Source organism: Dama dama, chromosome 19 (genome assembly GCF_033118175.1).
Source record: "Dama dama isolate Ldn47 chromosome 19, ASM3311817v1, whole genome shotgun sequence".
In the NCBI taxonomy this organism is placed as follows: Eukaryota; Metazoa; Chordata; class Mammalia; order Artiodactyla; family Cervidae; genus Dama; species Dama dama.
Window position 1 is genome coordinate 312,444 of NC_083699.1, and position 24,255 is coordinate 336,698.

General features: G+C 37.1%; 1 protein-coding gene across 1 annotated transcript in view; it reads right to left on the reverse strand.

Moving 5' to 3' along the window:
- Window positions 1–9,898: 9,898 nt before the first annotated feature.
- Window positions 9,899–24,255, reverse strand: part of LOC133073835 (phospholipid scramblase 1-like) — a 28,569-nt gene continuing 14,212 nt past the window's right edge. The window contains exons 4-7 of the mRNA XM_061167830.1: window positions 22,277–22,438; window positions 19,346–19,507; window positions 19,045–19,046; window positions 9,899–9,995 (exon numbers count right to left, since the gene is read on the reverse strand). Of these exons, the coding sequence (XP_061023813.1) occupies window positions 9,899–9,995; window positions 19,045–19,046; window positions 19,346–19,507; window positions 22,277–22,438 (423 nt within the window). The remainder of the gene's footprint in view (window positions 9,996–19,044; window positions 19,047–19,345; window positions 19,508–22,276; window positions 22,439–24,255) is intronic.

Consider the following 24,255-nt stretch of genomic DNA (forward strand, 5'->3'; position numbering starts at 1 on the left):
TTTCATTCACCTCATTGGCTGGGTAATATTCCATTGTATATACGTACCACAGCTTTCGTATCCATTCATCTGCTGATGGACATCTAGGTTGCTTCCATGTCCTGGCTATTATAAACAGTGCTTCGATGAACATTGGGGTACACATATCTCTTTCAATTCTGGTTTCCTTGGTGTGTATGCTCAGCACTGGGGTTGCTGGGTCATATGGTAGTTCTATTTCCAGTTTTTTAAGGAATCTCCACAGTGTTCTACATAGTGGCTCTACTAGTTTGCATTCCCACTAACAATGTAAGAGGATTCCCTTTTCTCCACACCCTGTCTGCCCTCTGATGGAGAAGGATAATAGGCTTATGGAAGCTTCCTGTTGGGAGAGACTGACTGAGGGGGAAACTGGGTCTTGTTCTGATGGATGGGACCATGCTCAGTAAATCTTTAATCCAGTTTTCTATTGATGGGTGCAGCTGTGTTTCCTCCCTGTTTTTTACCTGGGGCCAAAGGAGCAGCAGATGAGCGGGTGCAGGAGGGCCGAGAGGAGCTACTCCACATTCAAGGTCGGAGGGGCGGCCGTGATGAGATACCCCTTGTCCAAGGTAAGGAACAGCAGCTGCGCTTTGCTGGAGCAGCTGTGAAGAGATACCCCATGTCCAAGGTAAGAGAAACCTAAGTAAGACGGTAGGTATTGCGAGAGGGCATCAGAGGGCAGACACACTAAAACCATAACCACAGAAAACTAGCCAATCTGATCACAAGACCACAGCCTTGTCTAACTCAATGAAACTAAGCCATGCTCTGTGGGGCCACCCAAGATGGACAGGTCATGGTGGAGAGGTCTGACAGAATGTGGTCCACTGGAGAAGGGAATGGCAAACCACTTCGGTATTCTTGCCTTGAGAACCCCATGAACAGTATGAAAAGGCAAAATGATAGGGTACTGAAAGAGGAAGTCCCCAGGTTGGAAGGCACCCAATATGCTACTAGAGATCAGTGGAGAAATAACTCCAGAAAGAATGAAGGGATGGAGCCAGAGCAAAAACAATACCTAGTTGTGGATGTAACTGGTGATAGAAGCAACATCTGATGCTGTAAAGAGCAATACTGCATAGGAACCTGGAATTTTAGGTCCATGAATCAAGGCAAATTGGAAGTGGTCAAAGAGGAGATGGCAAGAATAAACATTGACATTCTAGGAATCAGCAAACTAAAATGGATTGGAATGGGTGAATTTAACTCAGATGAGCATTATATCTACTACTGTGGGCAGGAATCCCTTAGAAGAAATGGACTAGCCATCATGGTCAACAAGAGTCCGAAATGCAGTGCTTGGATGCAATCTCAAAAATGACAGAATGATCTCTGTTAGTTTCCAAGGCAAACCATTCAATATCACGGTAATCCAAGTCTATGCCCCAACAAGTAATGCAGAAGAAGCTGAAGTTGAATGGTTCTATGAAGACCTACAAGACCTTTTAGAACAAACATCCAAAAAAATATGTCCTTTTCATTATAGGGGACTGGAATGCAAAAGTAGAAAGTCAAGAAACACCTGGAGTAACAGGCAAATTTGGTCATGGAGAATGGAATGAAGCAGGGAAAAGGATAATAGACTTTTGTCAAGAGAATGCACTGGTCATAGCAAACACCCTCTTCCAACAACACAAGAGAAGACTCTACACATGGACATCATCAGATGGTCAACACTGAAATCAGATTGATTATATTCTTTGCAGCCAAAGATGGAGAAGCTCTATACAGTCAGTAAAAACAAGACTGGGAGCTGACTGTGGCTCAGATCATGAACTCTTTATTGCCAAATTCAGACTTAAATTGAAGAAAGTGGGGAAAACCACTAAACCATTCAGGTATGACCTAAATCAAATCCCTTATGATTATACAGTGGAAATGAGAAATAGATTTAAGGGACTAGATCTGTTAGACAGAGTACCTGATGAACTATGGGCAGAGGTTCATGACATTGTACAGGAGACAGGGATCAAGACCATCCCCATAAAAAAGAAATGCAAAAAGGCAGAATGGCTGTCTCAGGAGGCCTTATAAATAGCTGTGAAAAGAAGAGAAGCAAAAAGCAAAGGAGAAAAGGAAAGATATTCCCATTTGAATGCAGAGTTCCAAAGAATAGCCAGGAGAGATAAGAAAGCCTTCCTCAGCAATCAATGCAAAGAAAAAGAGGAAAACAACAGAATGGGAAAGACTAGAGATCTCTTCAAGAAAATTAGAGATACCAAGGGAACATTTCATGCAAGATTAGGCTCGATAAAGGACAGAAATTGTATGGACCTAACAGAAGTAGAAGATATTAAGAAGAGGTGGCAAGAATACACAGAATAACTGTACAAAAAACATCTTCACGACCCAGATAATCACGATGGTGTGATTACTCACCTAGAGCCAGACATCCTGGAATGTGAAGTCAAGTGGGCCTTAGAAAGCATCACCAGGAACAAAGCTAGTGGAGGTGATGGAATTCCAGTTGAGCTATTTCAAATCCTGAAAGCTGATGCTGTGAAAGTGCCACACTCAATATGCCAGCAAATCTGGAAAACTCAGCAGTGGCCACAGGACTGGAAAAGGTCAATTTTCATTCCAATCCCAAAGAAAGGCAATGCCAAAGAATGCTCAAACTACCACACAATTGCACTCATGTCACACGCTAGCAAAGTAATGCTCAAAATTCTTCAAGCCGGACTTAAACCATACATGAACCGTGAACTTCCAGATGTTCAAACTGGCTTTAGAAAAGGCAGAGGAAACACAGATCAAATTGCAAACATCCGCTGGATCATCGAAAAAGCAAGAGTTCCAGAAAAACATCTATTTCTGCTTTATTGAGTATGCCAAAGCCTTTGATTGTGTGGATCACAATAAACTGTGGAAAATTCTGAAAGAGATGGGGATAACAGACCACCTGACCTGCCTCTTGAGAAATCTACATGCAGGTCAGGAAGCAACAGTTAGAACTGGACATGGACCAACAGACTGGTTCCAAATAGGAAAAGGAGTACGTCAAGCCTGTATATTGTCACCCTGCTTATTTAACTTATATGCAGAGTACATCATAAGAAATGCTGGGCCGCAAGAAGCACAAGCTGGAATCAAGATTGCTGGGAGAAAAATCAATAACCTCAGATATGCAGATGACACCACCCTTATGGCAGAAAGCAAACAAAGAACTAAAAAGCCTCTTGATGAAAGTGAAAGAGGAGAGTGAAAAAGTTGGCTTAAAGCTCAACATTCAGAAAACTAAGATCATGGCATCTGGTCCCATCACATCATGAGAAATAGATGGGGAAACAGTGGAAACAGTGTCAGACTTTTTTTTTTGGGGCGGGGGCCTCCAAAATCACTGCAGATGGTGATTGCAGCCATTAAATTAAAAGACACTTACTCCTTGGAGGGAAAGTTATGAGCAAGCTAGACAGCATATTAAAAAGCAGAGACATTACTTTGCCAACAAAGGTCCATCTAGTCAAGGCTATGGTTTTTCCAGTGGTCATGTATGGTTGTGAGAGTTGGACTGTGAAGAAAACTGAGCGCCGAAAAATTGACGCTTTTGAACTGTGGTGTTGGAGAAGACTCTTGAGAGTCCCTTGAGCTGCATGGAGATCCAACCAGTCCATCCTAATGGAGATCAGTCCTGCGTGTTCATTGGAAGGACTGATGCTGCAGCTGAAAGTCCAATACTCTGGCCACCTGATGTGAAGAGTTGACTCATTGGAAAAGACCCTCCTGCCTGGTGGGATTGGGGATAGGAGGAGAAGGGGACAACAGAGGATGAGATGGCTGGATGGCATCAGTGACTCGATGGACATGAGTTTGAGTAAACCCCAGGAGTTGGTGTTGGACAGGGAGGTCTGGTGTGCTGCGGTTCATGGGGTCACAGAGTCAGACATGACTGAGCGGCTGAGCTGAACTGAACTATGGTGGAGGTAATGAAGATTATGGTGAGCTCCTTCTAAAGACCCCATGCTTGTACTGGTACACTCAGTGCTCCCTACCCTGCAGTAGGCTAGCACCAACTACCTCCCACACCTCCACTGGAGACTCCTGGACACTCACAGGCAAGTCTGGTTCAGTCTCTTGTGGGATCATTGCTCCTTTTTTCTGGGTCTTGTAAAATCGATAGCCAATGATAATCTGCTGTGTGATTCAGGGATCTCAGACAGGGGCTCTGTATCAACCTACAAGGGTGGGGTGGGGAGGTTCAAGAGGGAGGTGACATATGCATACCTATGGCTGACTCATGTTGATGTATGGCAGAAAACAACAAAATTCTGTAAAACAATTATCCTTCAATTAAAAAAATAAATTTTTAAAAAATTCTGCCTTCAATGCAGGAGCTGCAGGAGGCACAGGTTCAACCTCTGGGTCTGGAAGATACCCTGGAGGAGAGCAACCCACTCCAGTATTCTTTCATGAGAATCCCATGGATAGAGGAGACTAGTGGCTTACAGTCCGTGGGTTCACAAAGAGTTGGACATGACCAAAGTGAATGAGCATGCACATGACTCACGGAGCAATTGACCTTATACCTAAGAATTATTCTAGGTCTCAAGGAGCCCTTTTTTTAGAGTTTTCTCTCATTCATACAAAAAAAAAATGTTTAATAGGCTTGAATCTCATTATCATTTCACCAACTTTCAGGTAGATTTCTCCATATTATCATGGTGGAAATATGACTGTAAATGCCTAAATTGAAGATTGGTAAAGAGGTCAAGATTGCCAGTACAAAACCATTATTGAAGGACCTGGGTGTGTGGTACACCATTTGACTAAAGTCATCTTGAAGGTGGTTGAGCCTGTTCTTCAGTCCAGTGATGGCTGCTGGACTGAGTTTTGGGCTAATAGGTTGGCACATGGACAGCACCACTGACTCATTCCTGCAAAGAGATTCCTGTAAGAGTTTCTCTTTTGTGTGCCATGGGCCTCATCGATGTATTTACAGATAATATGCATGTTCACCTGAAGAGTTTTCATCAAAACCTTTTTCTCATATGTGCACAAACATCAGATAAATTTGCATTATTCTTAGAGAATCTTTCTACTTTTTCTCTTGTCTGCTTCCACTGTCCTGACTCTCAGAGGTACTTGACTCTTTCACTTACTGCTGAAACAGAGCAGGACCTTACAGTCCTTCCTCCCTCTGCCCCCAGTGTCCTCAGCCTGCCTTTTGTCTGTAGAAAAACTTTAGTTAAAGAATAAATTTAGTCTAAGAAGTGAGAAAATCCATAAACAAAGGAAAAGAAATCAAACAGGATAAAATAATTATATTTAGTCATTAAGCAAAGTTGAGGACCTTTAGTTCCTCTACAAAGACTGTAAATAATGTTCTGAGCCATATGCTTTGAGCTGTTTTGTAGAAACTAAAAACCCTACCTGACAGAAGAAGTTAACTGCAGGAAGACCAGACTGTCCTTGGCATAGGGCACAGTTCCAAGACCTGGCCTCAGAGAAACTGGAAAAAAAGTGATCCTGGGCCTGAATATTAACTGTATTTAAAACAATCAGGATGATACTGGTCAGAGAATCACATGACCAATTTCAAGATGACTGTCAGAGCTGACTGCTGTTTCTGTCTGGAGTCCCTTCCTTTTTCCTATACACCCCGGAAACTCCCCATTTAAAAATTCTTGTCCTCAATTGTCAGCAGGGAGTGGGCCTTTGGACATGTGGACCCTCTCCAACAGCTGCTGGTATGCAAAGTAAAGCAAACTTTTGACCAACCTTGCCTCTGGACTATTCGCTTTCAAGTGTTGAGCAGCCAGACCTGACTTTCCGTTAACACTACCTGGGGAAAATTAGCGTGTGCACCCAAAGAAATTTATGAGTTTGAATCTTAGAAATATGCAGCAGTTTACCCATTGACTTCTTCAAGACGTACCCCTGAAACACAGGAGTAGGAGAAAAAAACCTTGACTAACTTCTGATAAAGGGACACCAGAAATCATAGTCACCTCAATGAACATACTGATGCTGAAGCTGAAGCTCCAATACTTTGGCCACCTGACGTGAAGAGTTGACTCATTAGGAGAGATCCTGATGCTGGGAAAGATTGAAGGCAGGGGGAGAAGGGGACGACCAAGGGCAAGATGGTTGGAATGGGATCACTGATTGAATGGACATGAGTTTGAGCAAGCTCTGGGAGATGGTGAAGGACAGGGAATCCAGGAGTGCTGCAGCCCACGGGGCCACAAAGAGCTGGGCACGACTGAGCGACTGAACACCACCACAGTGGGCATCGGGGTGCATGTATCTTTTCCAGTTAGTGTCAAGTCGGGTTCAACAAGCAGGTTTCTGAAAGCGTGGTGCGGCGGGAGAATGAATGAGACACATGAGTTCAGTGAAAGGCGAGGATCCGGGGACCAACACCGCTCCAAGGTGAGGGTGCCGAAACTGAATCCAGGCCAGCTTTATTATACTCTCAGCCGTGAAGGAAAGAACATGCGGGGAGTTAAGCTATAACTCATGTGGCCTTCAGGGCCAGAGAACACAGTGATCACTAACCATTAAGTAATCAAGAAATAGTAATCAATAACAGGTTAGTAACTAAGACTAATATTCTTATCTATAGATTTTCCTTCAGATATGTAAAACATGTGACTCTGAGATACCAGTTGGGAAACAGCCTGGGGTCAGTTTTCCAACCCCAGGATCATATCTTGTTTTCCAGATTATGAACTGTTCCCTCTGGACTTATTCCATGAGTCTCACGCCTTGAAGCATCCAGTTTATCAATAATTATAAATTTCTTCTGCGGCACATGCCGGGGCCTGCTTTTCTTCTATTCTTCCTGTCTCCTACAAGTTAGTGTTTTTGTTTTCTTCAATAAATATCCAAAAGTGGGAAAAGAAAAAGAAAAAAAAAAAGACTATTTTTTAGGTAACACTGACTTAGTCGGTTTAGGCTGCTATAACAGAATGCCATAGACTGAGTGGCTTATAAACAACAGAAATTTATTTCTCACAGTTCTGAAATCTGGAAAGTTCAAGATCAAGATGCTGGCAGATTAAGTGTCTGATGAGGATCCCCTTCCTGAACTACACTCTTGTGCAATACCTTCACATGGTGAAAGGGCAAGGGAGCTCCCTGAGGGGGCCCTTTTATATGGGCCCCAATCCCATTCATGCAGGCTCCATTCTCATGAATGAATCACTTCTACAGGTCCCACCTCCAAATATTATCACATTGGAGATTAAGTTTCAAAATATCAGTTGGGAGGGACAGAAAAATTCAATCTATGGCACACTCAAATCAAGAAAAATCACCCATTAAATAATGTGGTGGATTGTGAAAAACACATTCACAATATTTCACAGTGCCTCAAATCAAGGAATGGGATCTCTTTAAAAGTCCACTGAATGTGGATTTAGACATGTGACCTGAGTTAACCGATGGGACATTTGCAAATGATGTAAGCAGAGGCTTGAAAAGTGCTTATGCATAAGGTTGTGTCCTCTGGTTGCTTTTAGAACCCAGCTACATATAAAGAAACTAGACTAGCTATTAGTAAATTCAGAGATAGAAGCCCATCCTGAAAAGAAGACTGAATGTAGCTTTTTCTAATATAGTGAGCTAAATCTGGTACATGGAAAGCCACACAGTTTTTAAGAGAGTTATATTGACATAGTCTTAAAAGAGACTCAGACAGTTTAAAATTAAAAGACTTCTATCTCCAACTTTCTATAAGTAGGAAAAGGGCGACAAAACTATTCAGGTAAAAACACAGCCATTTCACTTAGAAAAGGAAAATGTCTCAGAAGGCAGAGCCCAAATCCCCGAGGGCATAGCTACAGAGAACAGTGGAGGAGAGAGCGCAGCTCGAGGGCAGAACACCCTCTGTTCCTAGAGTAAGCGGAGCTGGCAGCACATGTCCATCTGAGTTCTAAAATTGCTGTTCATCAGTTCCGTTTGTTTACTGTAGTTATTTCCACCTTGGCTCACAGTCCATGGAGTCGGACATGACTGAGCACAGCGCATAACACAGCACTATTGTTTGGAGTGTCTTTTTAGTTTTGACGTCTCTGAATCAAGAGGAACTACATCCAGGTACCCCTGCTTGCATTCACAAATGATGCAAATCACATGATACTGGACTTGAACCTGATGCTGTAAATGAAAGAGAATTTTAGAAGTTCTGGGAAGGTTGAGAATACTTTGCATGTGGGGAGAATGAAATAATTATAACCGGAGGGTGGACAGGGTAGAAGGGGAGAATAAAAAATGGTAGAAGGGGAGAATAAAAAAGCCACAGTATTTTTCAGCATTTCCCATAAAGAAGTAGAGTCTATTTTTCCACTTCTTGAATCTGGACTTGGCTATTTGACTTGCTTTGGCTAAGGGACATTAGTAGATATAATAGAAACAGAGGTTTGGGATGAGTGTGAACATTTGAGCTTGCTTTCCTGCTGCTTTTCCAATATAGTCATCATGTGTAAAAGTTTTGGCTAGCCTTCTAGATGATGAAAACTATGTGGCCTGATGCCCCTACTAACTTAGGCAACAGCCAGACATATGAATGAGACCATCTGGGATGAGACAGTCCCCAGTCAATCTGTTAAGTGACTGCACATGCATGAATGATCCAGGTCTTGATAAGGAGAAATTATACAGCAGAATCCTCAGCTAAATACAATGATCTTTTGTTTTCATTGAAGTATATTTTCGTTGTCTAGTCCCTAAGTCCTGTCTGAATAGTTGATTCATAATGTTGTGTTACCATCAGGTATAAGACAGATTGATTCAGTTATACATATATAAATCCCCGTGCTGTAGAGTAAATCCTTGTTGGTTGCCTATTTTATATAAAATGGTATATGTGTATATGGTAATCCCAAACTCCTAATTTATCCCTATGTCCCTTTCCCCTTTGGTAACCATAAGTTTTTCTTCTGTGTCTGTGGGTCTATTTCTATTTTGTAAATAACTTCATTTGCATCATTTTCTATTTAGTTTACACTTGTAAGTGATATCATATGCCATTTGTCATTCCTCTATCTAGCTTACTTAGTATGTTTCTCTATGTTCATGTATATTGCTGCAAATGGCATTATTCCATTATTTTTATGGCTGAATAGTACTCTATTGTGTATATGTAGAGCATCTTGTTTATCCATTCATCTGTAATTGGACATTTAGGTTGTCTCCATGTCTTGGCTATTGTAAACAGTGCTGCTTTAACATTGGGGTGCATGGATCTTTATGAATTCAGAGTATTCTCTAAATATGTGCCCAGGAGTGGCTTTGCAGGATCATATGGCAATGCTCTTTTTAGTTTTTTAAGGAGCCTCCACACTGTTTGCTATAGTGGCTGCACTAATTTATATTCCCACTAACAGTGTAAGAGGGTTCCCTTTTCTCCACACCCTCTCTATTTGTCATTTGATGATGGCCATTCTGACTCATGTGAGATGAGTCACAATTACATCATTGTAATTTTGATTTACATTTCTCTATTAATTAATGATACTAAGCGTTTTTTCATGTGTCTATTGGCCATCTCTATGTCTCCTTTAGAGAAATGCCCCTTAAGTCTTCTGCCCATTTTTTGACTGGGTTGTTTGCTTTTTTATTATTGAGTTGTATGAGCTATTTGTATATTTTGGAAATTAAGTCCTTGTTGATTATATCGTTTGCAAATATTTCTTCCAGTCTGTAGGTTGTCTTTCATTTTGTTGATGGGTTTCCTTTACTGTACAAAAGCTTATAGGTTTGATTAGGTTCCATTTGTTTATTTTTGTTTTCAATGATAATTTTTAAGTTCCTAAATTTTTGGTGTGGTTCATTATGTAGAAAATTAAATGTTGTATGTCCTATTATGTAGAAAAAATCATACAAATAATTTTAGTGAAATAAAACTTTATTATATATTCTAAGTACAAGTTGTTTAATTTTGATGAGGACTGGCAAAACTTAATGCCAGTAATATCTGGCATGATTTTTCAGGCTGACTTTTATGACCAGAGTTCAAAATACATGTAGTCCTAGGATGAAAATGAAACACAAATATGATTAGGCTGGTTTAATAGCAGTAACAGGCAACTTCTAAGGGATTAAGTATGATTATTTGACTACTCTTAATACACCAAAATAATAAACTTGAATATAATATGAATTTGTTTCCCTTAGAGAACAGCAACTAATTTCACCTTACTTTATTTTCCTTTGTATTTTTTCATTCATTTATACTCAATACAGAAAAATATAGAAATACAAAAGGGAAAAATATATAATTTCAATTCTCCAAGATCCACCATTAATATTTTGGTTTAAATTCCTTCGAGGTACATAATTAGCATTGTAATATACTTATATCCTACTTTTTTCATTAAATAATATACACTGAATATTCATATCATTTAGCATTTGAGTTGTTAACATTCTACTTCATAGATAGTTTATGATGTGATTCATAAATCTCATACCTTACATTTTAGATTTTAACATTTTTTATTTATTTGAATGAATTTTGCAACATAGAGTATACATTTCTCTTTACTAGAGTACACAGAATTGTTTGTTGTTGTTTAGTCACTAAGTTGTGTCCAGCTCTTTTGTGACCCATGGACTATAGCCTGCTAGGCTCCTCTGTCCATGGAATTTCTGCAAGAATAATGGAGTGGGTTGCCATTTTCTTCTCCAGGGGATAGTCCTAACCCAGGGATTGAACTTGCATCTCATGCAGCTTCTGCGTTGTAGGTGGATTCTTTACCATTGTACCACCAGGGGAGCCCTACATAATTGTCCGCATCTCTTAATTTTTTGGAAGAAAGCAATACATATGAAAAAATATCAACATTATAATTTTTGATGGATATTTTCAGTTTGTCCCCCCAAAGTTGTATGTATAGCTCTTGAGTTTCTGATTCCTGCAACCTGATTGGGAGAAAAAATTAAAAGAGATAATTCATTGTTGTTTATTCCTTTACTTCATATGTTTTTGAAAAGGTTTTCATATAGTTACTGGTTATCTGTATTGCCTTATTAATGGCTGTATTAATTAGTTTTTAATATTCTATATCCATTTCATTTGGGATTTGATTTTTTTGTCACTTAAGTAAATTTTTTATTGATATAATGATATTATTTCTTGGTCATATATGAATCATATATTTTAGTTACTTTATTTTTGTTTTTGAAAGTTTAATATTATGATTTGTCTTGAGGTACAGAAGTTTAAGATCTGGAGTAGGAAATGGCAACCTACTCCAGTATTCCTGCCTGGAAAATTCCATGGACAAGGAGCCTGGTGGGCTGCAGTCTATGGAGTTGCAAAGAGTTGGACATGACTGAGCTATTGAGCACACACGCACAGAAGTTAAGATATTCTAATTTAGCAGTCTTTTACTCTGTGACTTAATTGCTTTGAAAGTTCTTTTCTATCTAGAAACCAGGTATAAATGCTATTTGTTCATTTATCTTTGATCAGTAATTCAATACTTCTTTCCTTATGCTTCCCTTGGGTTTGTTCTGTTCTTTTACTAAGCTTTTATATAGATACTAGGTTCATTATTTTTTCACTCTTTTCTCTTCTTCAAAAGTGTTTATAGCTATATTATTCTTTTTAACATTTTTAGTTGCATTCTAAAAGTTTTAAAATGTAATATTATTTAATTTAATATATTTTAAAATTTTTATTGTGTTACTTTTTATCCCTGACTTATTTACATGTTTTCCTGTACAAAATATTTTAAAATGTGTATTTTCATCAACATCTAATTTACTGTTACTTGCTTAGACACTAAGGTCCAAATTATACCCATTCTCTGAACTATGTTGAGGCTTCCTTCTTGACCTACTATGAGAAAAATTTTTATAAAAAAATGTTTGTTGAAACTATATTATCTACTTGCTTGATACGGAGTTCTACATACATTCTTTAAATCAAGCTTCTTAATTTTTTGTTCAAATTTAAATAAGTTTACTAAGGTTCTGTCTTCTACAATGAGTAAAAATTAAAAGCTGTATGAATTTTCCACTATGATGATGAGTTTCTCACTAACTATATAACATGTCTCTCTATATTTTGAGGTTTATATTAGGTACACAAAAGCCTAGAATTATTGTATCTTCTGAGTAAAACTTTTATCATTATGTAGTTACCCTCTGTCTGCCCCAATAGTGTTTTTTTGTCCTAACGTCTACTTTTTTTTCCTTATAGTGACCTTGCTTTATTAGCTTACTTATGGTTAGCATTTTTCTGTTAATTTATCCCATATTTTCTTTCTTTCAATTTTTTTGTCTTTATTTTAGGTCTGTCTCCTATACAGAGCCTCTGAATATTTTCAAACACAAATCGAACCATATCTATTCTTTTACTTGCAATATTCGGCCATTTACATTTATTGTAGGTGTTATAAGATATTGTGTGGTGGTGTTGGTTTAGTTGTTAAGTTGTGTCCAATTCTTGCAACCCCATGGACTGTATGTAGCCTGCCAGACTCCTCTGTCCATGGGATTCTCCAGGCAAGAAATACTGGAGTGGGTTGCCATTTCCTTCTCCAGGGGATCTTCCCAACCCAAGAATTGAACCCAAGTCTCCTGCATTGCAGGCAGATTTTTTACCAACTGAGCTACAAGGGAAGCCCAAGATAGTGTATAGAATATATTTAATTGACATATTGATATACCTGAATAGGTAGCTATTTTCTACCATTTTAATTTCCTGTTTCTATTTGTCCCACTTTGTCTATGCTTTTTTCGTCTTGGTTTTTCCCCTAAATAGATTCTTTCACTCGTTTGTTGGCTTGCCTGTATTTTATTCCCATTTCTCCTCTCTACTAGTTTGCAATTTATTAAGTCCTTTCATTTTTTCAGTGGTTGTCCATGAAATTAACATGCATATTTAACTCACCTCCTGAACAATACAAAGACTTTATGACATTTTAATTCTAGTGATTTTCTCACAGCTTATTTACTTTTGTTGCCTATTATTTTAGTGTTGCTTTTTTTGATCTCACAAATTAGACATTTGCTACTGTTGTTTTTTTATGAGACACAATTGACATAAAATATTGTATTAGTTTCAGATATACAACATAATAATTTGATATTTGTATACACTGCAAAATGATCACCACATTAAGTTCAGTTACAATCTACCACCATATAAAGTTACAACATTTTTTCTTGTAAACAGAACTTTTAAAATGTATTATATTAGCACTTTTCAAATATACAATACAATATTATTAGAGTCATCATGCTGTATATCATATCCACTTATTTATTTTATAAGTAGAAAGTTTTTACATCTTGATTCTTTCCCCCTGTTTTGCCTGTTCTCCAGTGTCTTCTATTAGTTTAATGTGGCTCAGTTTTGTTTGTTTTGTCTTTTAAAGTGAAGTCATGTGACATTTGTCTTTCTTGTTCTGACTTATTTCTGTGTTTTCTATGGCTAAATAGTAGTCTCTCATAGGTGTGCCATGTCTTCTTTGTCCATTCATCTATTGATGGATATCTACATTGTTTTCCATAACTTGGCTACTTTAAATAATGCTGCAATGAACATGAGGGTGCAAATGTCTTTTCAAGGTAAAGTTTTTATTTTGTTAGCGTAAATATCCAGAAGTAGAATTGCTGAATCATATGGAAAGTATATTTTTGTTTTTTTGAGGTACCTGCATAGTGTTTACCATAGTAGTTGCACCAGTTTACATTCTCACCAATAGTGTACACAGATTCCTTTTTATCCAAGTGCTTGCCAGCACATGTTATTTCTTGCCTTTTAGATAGCAGTGATTCAAACAGATGTGAGGTGACATCTCATTGAAGTTTTAATTTACATTTCCCTGATGATTAGTGATGTTGAGCGTCTTTTTATGTGTCTCTTGGCCATGTGCATGTCTTCTTTGGGAAAATGTCCATTCAGATTCTCTGTCCATTTAAAAATTATACTGTTAGTTTATTCTTAACTACTGAGTTGTATGAGTTCTAATTATACTTTGGATATTAACGTTTATTCGACATAAATTTGCAGACATCTCTCATTCAGTAGGTTGCCTTTTCATTTTGATGATGGGGTCCTTGCTGTTCAGAAGCTTTCAGTCTGATGCAGTTTCATGTGTTGTTTTTTAATTTATTTTTAATTGGATGATGAGTGCTTCACAGTGCTGTGCTGGTTTCTGCTGTATCCCCTGCCTTCCTTTTGAGCTTCCCTCAATATATACTATATATACATTAACAATGCTTGTTTTTCTTTCTGACTTACTTCACTCCATTGAACAGGCTTTAGGTTCATCTACTTCACTTCAACTGACTCAAACTCATTTCTTTTGGTGGCTGAGTAATATTCCATTATATATATATGTGTGTGTGTGTGTGTGTGTGTGTGTGTGTGTGTGTGTGCGCGTATGTACAACTTCTTTATCCATGCATCTATGAATGGACATCCAGGTTGCTTCCTTGTCATAGCTATTGTAAATAGTGGTGCTATGAACATTGGGGTACATGTGTCTTTTTGAATTATGGTTTTCTCAGGCTAAATACCCAGTAGTGGGACTGCTGGGTCAACACTGCTTATTATTAGAGAAATGCAAATCAAAACTACCATGAGGTATCATCTCACACCAGTCAAAATGGCCACCATAAAGAAATCTACAAATAATAAATGCTGGAGAGGATGTGGAGAAAAGGGAAAACTCTTGCACTGTTGGTAGAAATGTAAATTGATAAAGCCACTATGCAAAACAGTATGGAGATTCCTTAAAAAACAAGAAATAAAGCCACATGTTTATTTTGCTCTTGTTGCCCTTGCCTTTGGAGTCAGATCCAAAAATTCCTTATTTAGACCAATATCAAGGAGTTCATCACCTGTGTTTTCTTGTAGGATTTTTATGGTCTCTGGTCTTATATTTAATTCTTTAAAACATTTTAAGTTGATTTTGGTGAATGGTATAAGACAGTAGTCTAATTTTATTTTTTTGCATGTGACTATTCAGTTTTATTAACATTTATTGAAGACCCAATACTTTCCCCATTGTATATTCTTGGCTCCTTTGTCATAAATCAATCATATATGCATGCATTATTTCTGAGGTTACTATGCCTTTTCATTATCTATGTATCTGTTTTTATACAAATACCAAACTTGTTTGATTACTATGACTTTTTAGTATCCTTTGAAATCAGGGAGCATGATGCCCACAGAGTTGTACTTCATTCTCAAGATTGCTTTGACTTTCAGTATCTTTTGTGGTTCCATATATATTTTAGGATTATTTGTTCTATTTACTTTAGGAAATATGGACCAGTGAAAGTGAAAGAAAAGAGTGAAAAAGTTGGCTTAAAACTCATCATTCAGAAAACTAAGATCATAGCATCTGGTCCAATTACTTCATGGCAAATAGATGGGGAAACAATGGAAACACTGAAGGACTATTTTTGGGCTCCAAAATCACTGCAGATGGTGACTGTAGCCATGAAATTAAAAGACGTTTGCTCCTTGGAAGAAAAGCTATGACCAACCTAGACAGCATATTAAAAAGCAGAGATATTACTTTGACAACAGAAGTCCATATAGTGAAAGCTATGGATTTTCCAGTAGTCATGTATGGATGTGAGAGTTGAAATAAAGAAAGCTGAGTGCCAAAGAATTGATGCTTTTGAACTGTGGTGTTGGAGAAGACTCTTGAGAGTCCCTTGGACTGCAAGGATATCCAACCAGTAAATCCTAAAGGAAATGAGCCCTGAATATTCCTTGGTAGGACTGATGCCGAAGCTGGAACTCCAATACTTTGGCCACCTGATGCGAAGAGCTGACTCATATGAAAAGACTCTGATGCTGGGAAAGATTGAAGGCAGGAGGAGAAGGGGATGACAGAGGACGAGATGGTTGGATGGCATAACTGACTTGATACACATTAATTTGAGCAGACTCCGGGAGCTGGTGATGTTCAGGGAAGCCTGGTGTTACGCAGTCCATGGGTTCGCAAAGAGTTGGACATGACTGAGTGACTGAACTGAACTAATTCTTCCAACCCACAAACATGTAATATCTTTCCATTTATTTGTCTTCTTCAGTTGTTCATCAGTGTCTTATAGTTTTCAGTATACAGGTCTTTCACTTTCTGGTTAATTTATTCCTAGTTATTTTATTCTTCTTGATTTCATTGTAAATAAGATTGTTTTCTTACGTTCTCTTTCTGATAATTCATTTCTAGCTCATAAAAACACAACAGGTTTTTGTATATTGATTTTGTACCTGCAACTTTACTGAATTTATTTATTAGTTCTAATGGTTTTTTTGTGCAGAGTATAAAGATGTACTGTGTTCATTCAGTCTTCTGAATGCTATGGACCATTATTTTGAGCTCTTTATTAAGTAAGTTATTTATCTCCATTTCATTAAATTTTATTTTCTGATGTTTTATCTTGTTCTTTCATTTGGAGTGTATTTCTCTGTTTCTTCATTTTGCTTGACTCTGTGTTATGTTAGGCAAAGCAGCTACCTCTCCCAGTCTTGAAGGAATGCTCTTGTATAGGAGATGAACCTTATCATTTACCTAACCCTTGCTGTTAGTTATCTCTCAAACTTTTGTGATTATATAAGCACCCAGATTTGTTGTTGATAGGTCCCAGTGGTTGAAATCAAGACTTTTCAGTGTTCAAAGGAGGAATCTGTCAGGACCTAGTTTCAGGCTCACTGGATGCCATATCCTCAAGCAGCAATTTTTAGGATATGTAAATATATACAGTTCTTTGGGATTATAGTCATAAACCCTGCTGGACTCCAAACCAAGTAATTTGGATGTATCCCTTGGTGACATTTACAGATACTGGGACTCTAGATGAATGTGTAACCTCCTTCCTAGTAAAAGTACCATGAGCTGAAGCAAGACCAAAAAGGTAAAAAAATAGAAAAATAGAACCCCCCAGCCTATGTTCCCTGAGAACAACTTCATAGCCTGTAGATGTATGGTAAACCTGCCCCTCAAGCTGAGGTCCAGCCCAAGTAAAGAAGCCTTTTTCACAGGAAGACTAGGGCTCTGTTTTAGCCTCCCATCTATGTCATGGTCTGGCACATGGTAGCCTGCTAAGAACTCTCTCTCAGACTGTTTCAGTCACTTGGGGCCCAGAAGCCCAAGCACCCCTGGCCACCAGAGTCAGGTGATCAAGGGTTATCCCCCTGTGTTGACTGTATATATCTGTTGGCTTTAGCAGGACTGCAGGTGAGCTTGGAGCCAGGCGATGCCTGCTGGCTTTAACAAGGCTGCCGGCAGAGTATGACCACCAGCACTAGCACAGTAGCAAAACTGGCACCTACTAGTGCTGGCCCTTACAATGTAGAATGAGAACATGAAAGCATAAAATGCTAGCAACTTTATCTGGAAAGTCCCAACAGGTCCTTTTCCCTCTGGAACATGCTTTAAGATTAGCTAGTGAATCCCCTTCACTAGCTAATGTCATTTAGATGCTTTTCAAACTGCATCCTTATGTGCTGTCTTGGGGTGAGTCTGCATGTAAGTCCTTTAAGAGAGGAATCTCTGTTCCCTGCAGTGCTTTGAATCTCCCGAACCTTGGCCCTATTGGTTTCCAAGGCGCAGGTCCCAAGACTTGGAGTGCCTGAAGCAGGGCACCAACCCTTTGCTCTAGGGCTAAGCTCTGTATTTGTGAGGCCCCCCCAGTTGTGTGTCACCACACCAGGTATGAATTTTTTGGTGAGAACACATCTCTGTTTCTCCATCCTATATTGATCTTTTTACCCTTCATCATTGAGGAGTTGTTTAGCTGGTTCTCAGGCTTTTTTCAGAGGGAAATGTCCCATGTACATGCATGTGCGCTCAGCCGCTTCAGTCATGTGTGATTCCTTCATCCGCTGCCTTGCAGGCAGATTCTTTACCGCTGAGCCGCTGGGGAAGCCACAGTTATTCCATATGTAGGAGTTGATTTGATGTGTCCATGGGAGGAGGTGAATTCAGGTGGTTCTTATGCTGCCGTCTTGAACCTCTTCTGCTATTTATTTGTAAAAACACATTTACATTCACAAATATAGCTAGCATTTTATTTGTTCATGAGTATTATTGAACCTCAGATGATTATTCTCAGATTATGTCCCTTCTTCCTGAATTATCTCCTTTAGAAATGATCTATGTGTGTAAAAAATGTGCTTTAAAAAAAAAACAACAAAAACTTATTTATTTTGCTCTTCTCCTTGAGATATTCTTGAAGAAAATTGAAATTGAGGGTTAAAATTGTTTTTTAAATCAATACTTTGAAGCTATTATTCTATTCTCTCTGGCTTCCACTCTTTCTATTAAGAAGGCAATTGTCAGTCTATTGTTTGTAGTAGATTTTTCTTTTCTTTCTGGTTACTTATTTTTCTTTACTGTTTTTCTACCTCACTGTGATTTATATAGGTGTTAATTTTTAATTATATCACTTAAGATATGTTGTCATTTTTGCTTCACTGAATTTGTATTTCTTCTGGAAATTTTTTTTAGCAGTTATTATTCCCTATCCTATCTTGAGACTCTTGACTTTCATATTTCCTTGTCTCTGTAGGTTATTATGAATAATTTCCTCAACTACATACATATCCCAGTTCACTAATTTTTTCCTCAGCTACATTTGATCTGCTATTTAATCTATTTATTTTTCTCTTTCTCCAAATTACTTAATACTGTATGACACATCCCTGCACACTTCTTCTGCCATTTCCTGCTATTTCATAATATTTGGAGAACGAAGATAGTTGCTATATTCATTTTCTCCTAAGACTCAATGAAATCTTTTTAAATATTTCTACATATCTATGGTTTCTAAATGAGCAATGATTACCTTTTTCAATGAACTGCTTTAAAAAGTTCTTATTATGAAATTTTTAATTCTTGGTGTATGTGTGCGGTCAGTTGCTCAGTTGTGTCTGACTCTTTGCAACCCCATGGACCGTAGACTATCAGACTCCTCAGTCCATGTGATTTCCCAGGCAAGAATATTGGAGTGGGTTGCCATTTCCTCCTCCAGAGAATCTTGCTGACCCAGGGATTGAATTCGAGTCTCCTGAGTCTCCTGCATTGGCAAATGGATTCTTACCACTGAAAAAATAACAGTGAATTACATTGAATGAGACATTGTATTCTTATTTTCAGTGACTTACTCTTATTTCTCATTAGGGCAAAGGAATTCAACTCTAATGATCACATTTCCAGGACATTCTGGCTTTTATTTCCTTTGCAGTGTGAACACTCAATCCATGATGTAATTTGGGGACCTTGGACTAGACCAAAAGCACAGATTGCAATTGATCTAGGTGATTTGAGGAAAATAATAGCAAAAGTATAGTGATAATCTCAGAAAATTAATGTGCAGCTAAATAGAATGAAAATAGACTCACAATGAGGAAACTTGCTCCAAGCATCAATGCTTTTATTCTAACATCAAGATCAAATGGAAACTGGATCCCAAATTTATTGGTATTGGTGAAAAGTTCCCTCATAAATCCAATCCACTGATTTGAAATCTTACCAATAATCATTTCTTCATCCAGCGACAGTAACTAAAATTAAAAAAAATATTTTTAATCTTAGATTAAAACCCCTGAAATAAAAACAGGTATTCCTACATCAATTTTAGTAATTACATATGACCCATATGAGTTATAATATAATAATGATGTACCCTGCAATAAAAAGAATATTCAATAGGAACAGAAGATAGCCTCTAAAAAACATCTACAATGTCTACCTAAAAGAAAATTTTCAAATTGATTGGATGCAAGTGATTTTATGTATATTAGTGTATACGTACATATATTATGTTTTATATAAAATGCATATTATATAAAATTATATTAATATATATAATTTGCTTAAATTTGATTGGAGAATCCATTTAATTGTGAAATGAAAACCACTAGCTTTTCAGCTCTTCTACATAGCTAACTCTTTCCTAAGAGATCCTAATTTTCTGAATCCCTCTGCATTTTCCTCATGTCCTTTTTTCTTTACTCGTTTAGACTCCCTAGAGTACAACTTCTCATACCAAGTAATGTTATTTCTCAATATAAGAGATACTCATGTAAATATAAAACAATACATCTGTGATAAATCCCAGTGCTTATTTTGTAATGAATGGCAGAAGAGAAAGGAAGTGTGATATGATGGAGTATAATAGGGAGATAATAAGCAGACTGGAAGAACAGGAGGAATGGTTTTAGAGAAAGCCTCTTAGGCAAAGCATCATTTGAGCTGAGATTTGGAGGATCAGTAGGAACTAGTGACAGAGGAATAGGGAAAGTGAGAGCTCCTAGAGAGAGTCAGCTATATGTTAAAAGGTTCTGATTTAGGAAGGAACATGGCTGGAGAAAATGAGTGAAGGAGACAGTGGGAGAAAATGAGTAAGAAAAGAGATGCATGGCGGACTAGGTCTGCATAGCCTTGTAAGTAATGCTAAGGAAATTGAGGATAGAAATATGGAAGAGTTTTACATGATTATGTCAAACATCCAGTTTTTCCAGAACTCTGAACACATCTTTCCCTATTACCCTCAGCAAAATAGCTTATTGTTTCCATTGAAGAGAAAATAGGAGCAACTAAAGCAAATAAAGCAACTAAGGAGGAACTTACTAAACTTGCAGACACCAGCCTAGGAAGTTATTCTATCTGTACCAACACTCCCTGCTTCCTTTCTAGTGTGATGAATGGGCCATTTCTATGCCTGTTCAAGACCAGTTCCCTACATGCCTTAGGTTCCATACCAAGTAAGAAACAAAGTTCATCAGATATTCAGTTCTTGTTGTTTCTCCACATTTTTCCTCCAATTTGGCTTCTTTCCTTTAAAATCAAAGCATACCAAGGAAATGCCTTTCATAAATATCCCTCCCTGTCCACTCAGTGCCCCATCCAGTCAGGAGCAGGTTTATGGTAATACAGGGAGACAGGCCATATAGATGCAGAGTTAGTTTCTGTCTTATCTAAAGTTTTGGTATTTGTTTCTAATAGACTTTTGCATTAATTTTGATGTTAAAAATATATTCAACTATAATTTTCTTAATTACCAGGTTTTTTGGTACCCCTTGTAATTTTTTACCTGAGATAAACATCTTATTTGCCATACCCTAGTCCTGCTCTAAAACCAGCTGCTCCTTTACATCTCCCCTTTTTCAGTACCAAAAGTATTAAAAGATTTGCCCACAGTTGTGCACAAGATGACTTTCTTACGGAATCATTACCTCCCTTTCTTGTTCCTTACTTTGGAGGTTACCATCAAGTGCCAACTATAAAATGGCCTTGTTTCAAAGTTAGAAGAAATAGGAAGTCTATTAAATACCTTAGAGAAAGCTCTTAAGACAGTAGAATAAAGTAGAATTTACTGAACCATAATGTGAGATAAAACACTGATATTATTAAAAATGAGGCAAGGTAGCTTTGCCTTCCAGAGTTTTAAGCACAGAACACCCTGTTGCACTGGTTTTCAACTTGAAATAAAAAAATAAGTGTCCTGTATGCTCATTTTATTAAATTTTCAAATAAAGTGTTATTATTATATTTAATTTTTAAGCATCCCTTCTTTAATCAGTGCATGCAAGTGCCAATCAGAATTAGCATCACTAAACTGAATTGATGTAATTCTAGAGGAGGAAGAAAATCTCAAGCAGTATTTTAACTAGGCTGTGTCCAAATTTCTGATTATACATTTCAGATATTAAAAAAGCAAAATATCCCTGATAAAAGGCTGACAGTCAGCACTTTTTTCAAATAGAATATCTTATCATACCAAGACAAAATTCTCTGTTGCTTAGGAATCTACAGATTTAAACAACTGTAGTGGGTTATTTAGTTTTATTAACTATATTTAGTAGTTTACTTCTTAAATTATTATCTGAATGTTGGCCATTTTCTGAGAAGTAAATCAGTAAGTACATAAAAATTAACAAAATTGTATCATAGCAATTTCAGAATTTTATAAAAATTAGCATTAATATATTAACTATAATTAATGCTGGATTATGTCATTATCTATTGAAATTAAGTTAATTTTCTCTTTCAATATTTTCAAATATTAAATACGAGCTTCTTGTTTGATAGTTAAACACTTAAAATATAGATTAAAAGGTGCCTTGTAAGCTTCACAAACTGTAAGGCTTAATTAAGCAAAGAAATTATGAATTAGAAATTCAATTTAAAAATTAGGCAAATAGGTATAGTAATAATTATAACATGTTTTAATTTTGTTTTAATTACATTAATTAACTATCTGCATTAGAAAAGTATCAAATTATTAACTAATTTGAGCATGATATCCTAAAACATAATGAATTACTCACATTAAAATTTAGATCTTTGAGACAGCTAGAAACCACACATGGCCCTTTGATTTTCATTAAATTCTCCTTATTTTCATTTTTTATTTTAAACATTGGCAAAAATGGGTGATAGTATTGATAAACATATCCAATTATTTCTCCAGGAGGAGCCTCAACTTTTAGCTACAAAATATTAAAAAACATATAGTATTAATCAAATGAGATATGTTTGATTTGTAAATAATACTGTATTTACTTATATGCCACCTTTTACTTAAGTTTTTGTATATGTGAACAGAACTCTTGAGTTTTAGGCATGCCCTGTATTTGGGGACTGATGCAGAAGTGAAAGGGTTTTCTAGGTGGTGGTATGGTAAAGAACCCGACTGCCAATGCAGGAGATGCAAGAGATACAGGTTCGATCCCTGGGTCAGGAAGATCCCCTGGAGGAGGGCATGGCAATCCACTCCAGTATTCTTGCCTGGACAGAGGAGCCTGATGAGCTACAGTCCATAGGGTTGCAAGGAGTCAGACTCGACTGAAGCAACTTAGCCCGCATGCATGGAAGTCAAAAAGAAGAATTTGGATGTTGAAATCCCTGAATTGAGATCTGATGCTGCTGCTCACTAACCACATGAAATATGGACAGATCACTCACCTCTCTGAAATTAATTTTCCACTTGCAAAAGAGGGATGATAATAATAGTTGGTGCTTATGAGGATCACTTTTTAAATTTTTATGCCCATTAGATATGCCTTAAAAGTGCAAATCACACCAAAACTGTTTATTATCCAATATGCCAAGAAGTTTTGTACCTTTATGACAATGCAAATATGACTTCATTGAAGTTCTTTATGCTCATTGTGATTTAACATCCAGTTCATTAAAATCAATAGAGACTAGTTGAATAAATTATGGCATATCATCCATAAAATGGCTTATCATGCAACCATTTATGAGAATGAGGAAGTTCTATACATACTGAAATAATCTTCAAGTTAAAAAATTGTAAAAAAATATCTACCAACTGTGTTGCAAACACATCACAAACAGACACATATATATGTGGGTATATATACATATATATATATGCATAAGTATGCATCTATTATACAAATATTCATAGAATAATTCTTTAACTCATAATAGCAGCTGCTTCTGAAGAAGAATAAAGCAGACATGGGAACTAAGAGTTTGACAGACATTATTTTTCCTGAATATACTTCTGCTAACTTTCTTTCTTTCTTTCTCCTGCCTTCTCTCTTTTTTCTTTCCTCTTTAACTTCCTTCTTTTTATATATACATATATATTTATTATTTTTTCAAAAAATAAATGAAGACCGCTAAGTGAAGATGGTGGTAGTGGTGATGTAGTTTCTGAATCTTCTCAAAATCCTCATAGAAAGGATGCAGTAGGTATGATTGCTGAACCAAACAAAACTGCCATGAAATTCTTTATCAAAGTAGACGGAAAATCATAGCCTCACATCTCAAAACACAAATATATGTAGTAAAACAAGTGACAGCAGCAAGATAACTCCTGAGATCCAAAGAATCCAGATACCACTAACCAGTATTCATCACAAAGAGAAACAGATCCCCCTCAGAAGATAAGTAGCCTGCAATTAAAGTAAATAATTTTTTTAAAAAGCAAAATAGTATTTACAGAGGGAGAAGCACTTTTATAAACATATCCGAATAACTGTTGCCATGGCAGGTGTTTCATTTGGCAAGAATCAATAGGGTAAAAAAAAAAAAATCTCAAAGGACCAGTCTGAGAAATATAACTGAAAATGGGATGCAACATCACAGCCCCTACTGCCTTCATTGGCAGTACAAGAAGATGATGGGAGGACTCACTGGGGCTGATGTCTAGACATAAAAACTTTCTACAATGTCATCCATCCAAGATTCCCTTTCATAAAAAAGCTTTACACTAATAAGAAATTAAGGAGAGAGTAGAATAAAAACTGCATAAGACAGGAAGATCTAGGTTAAA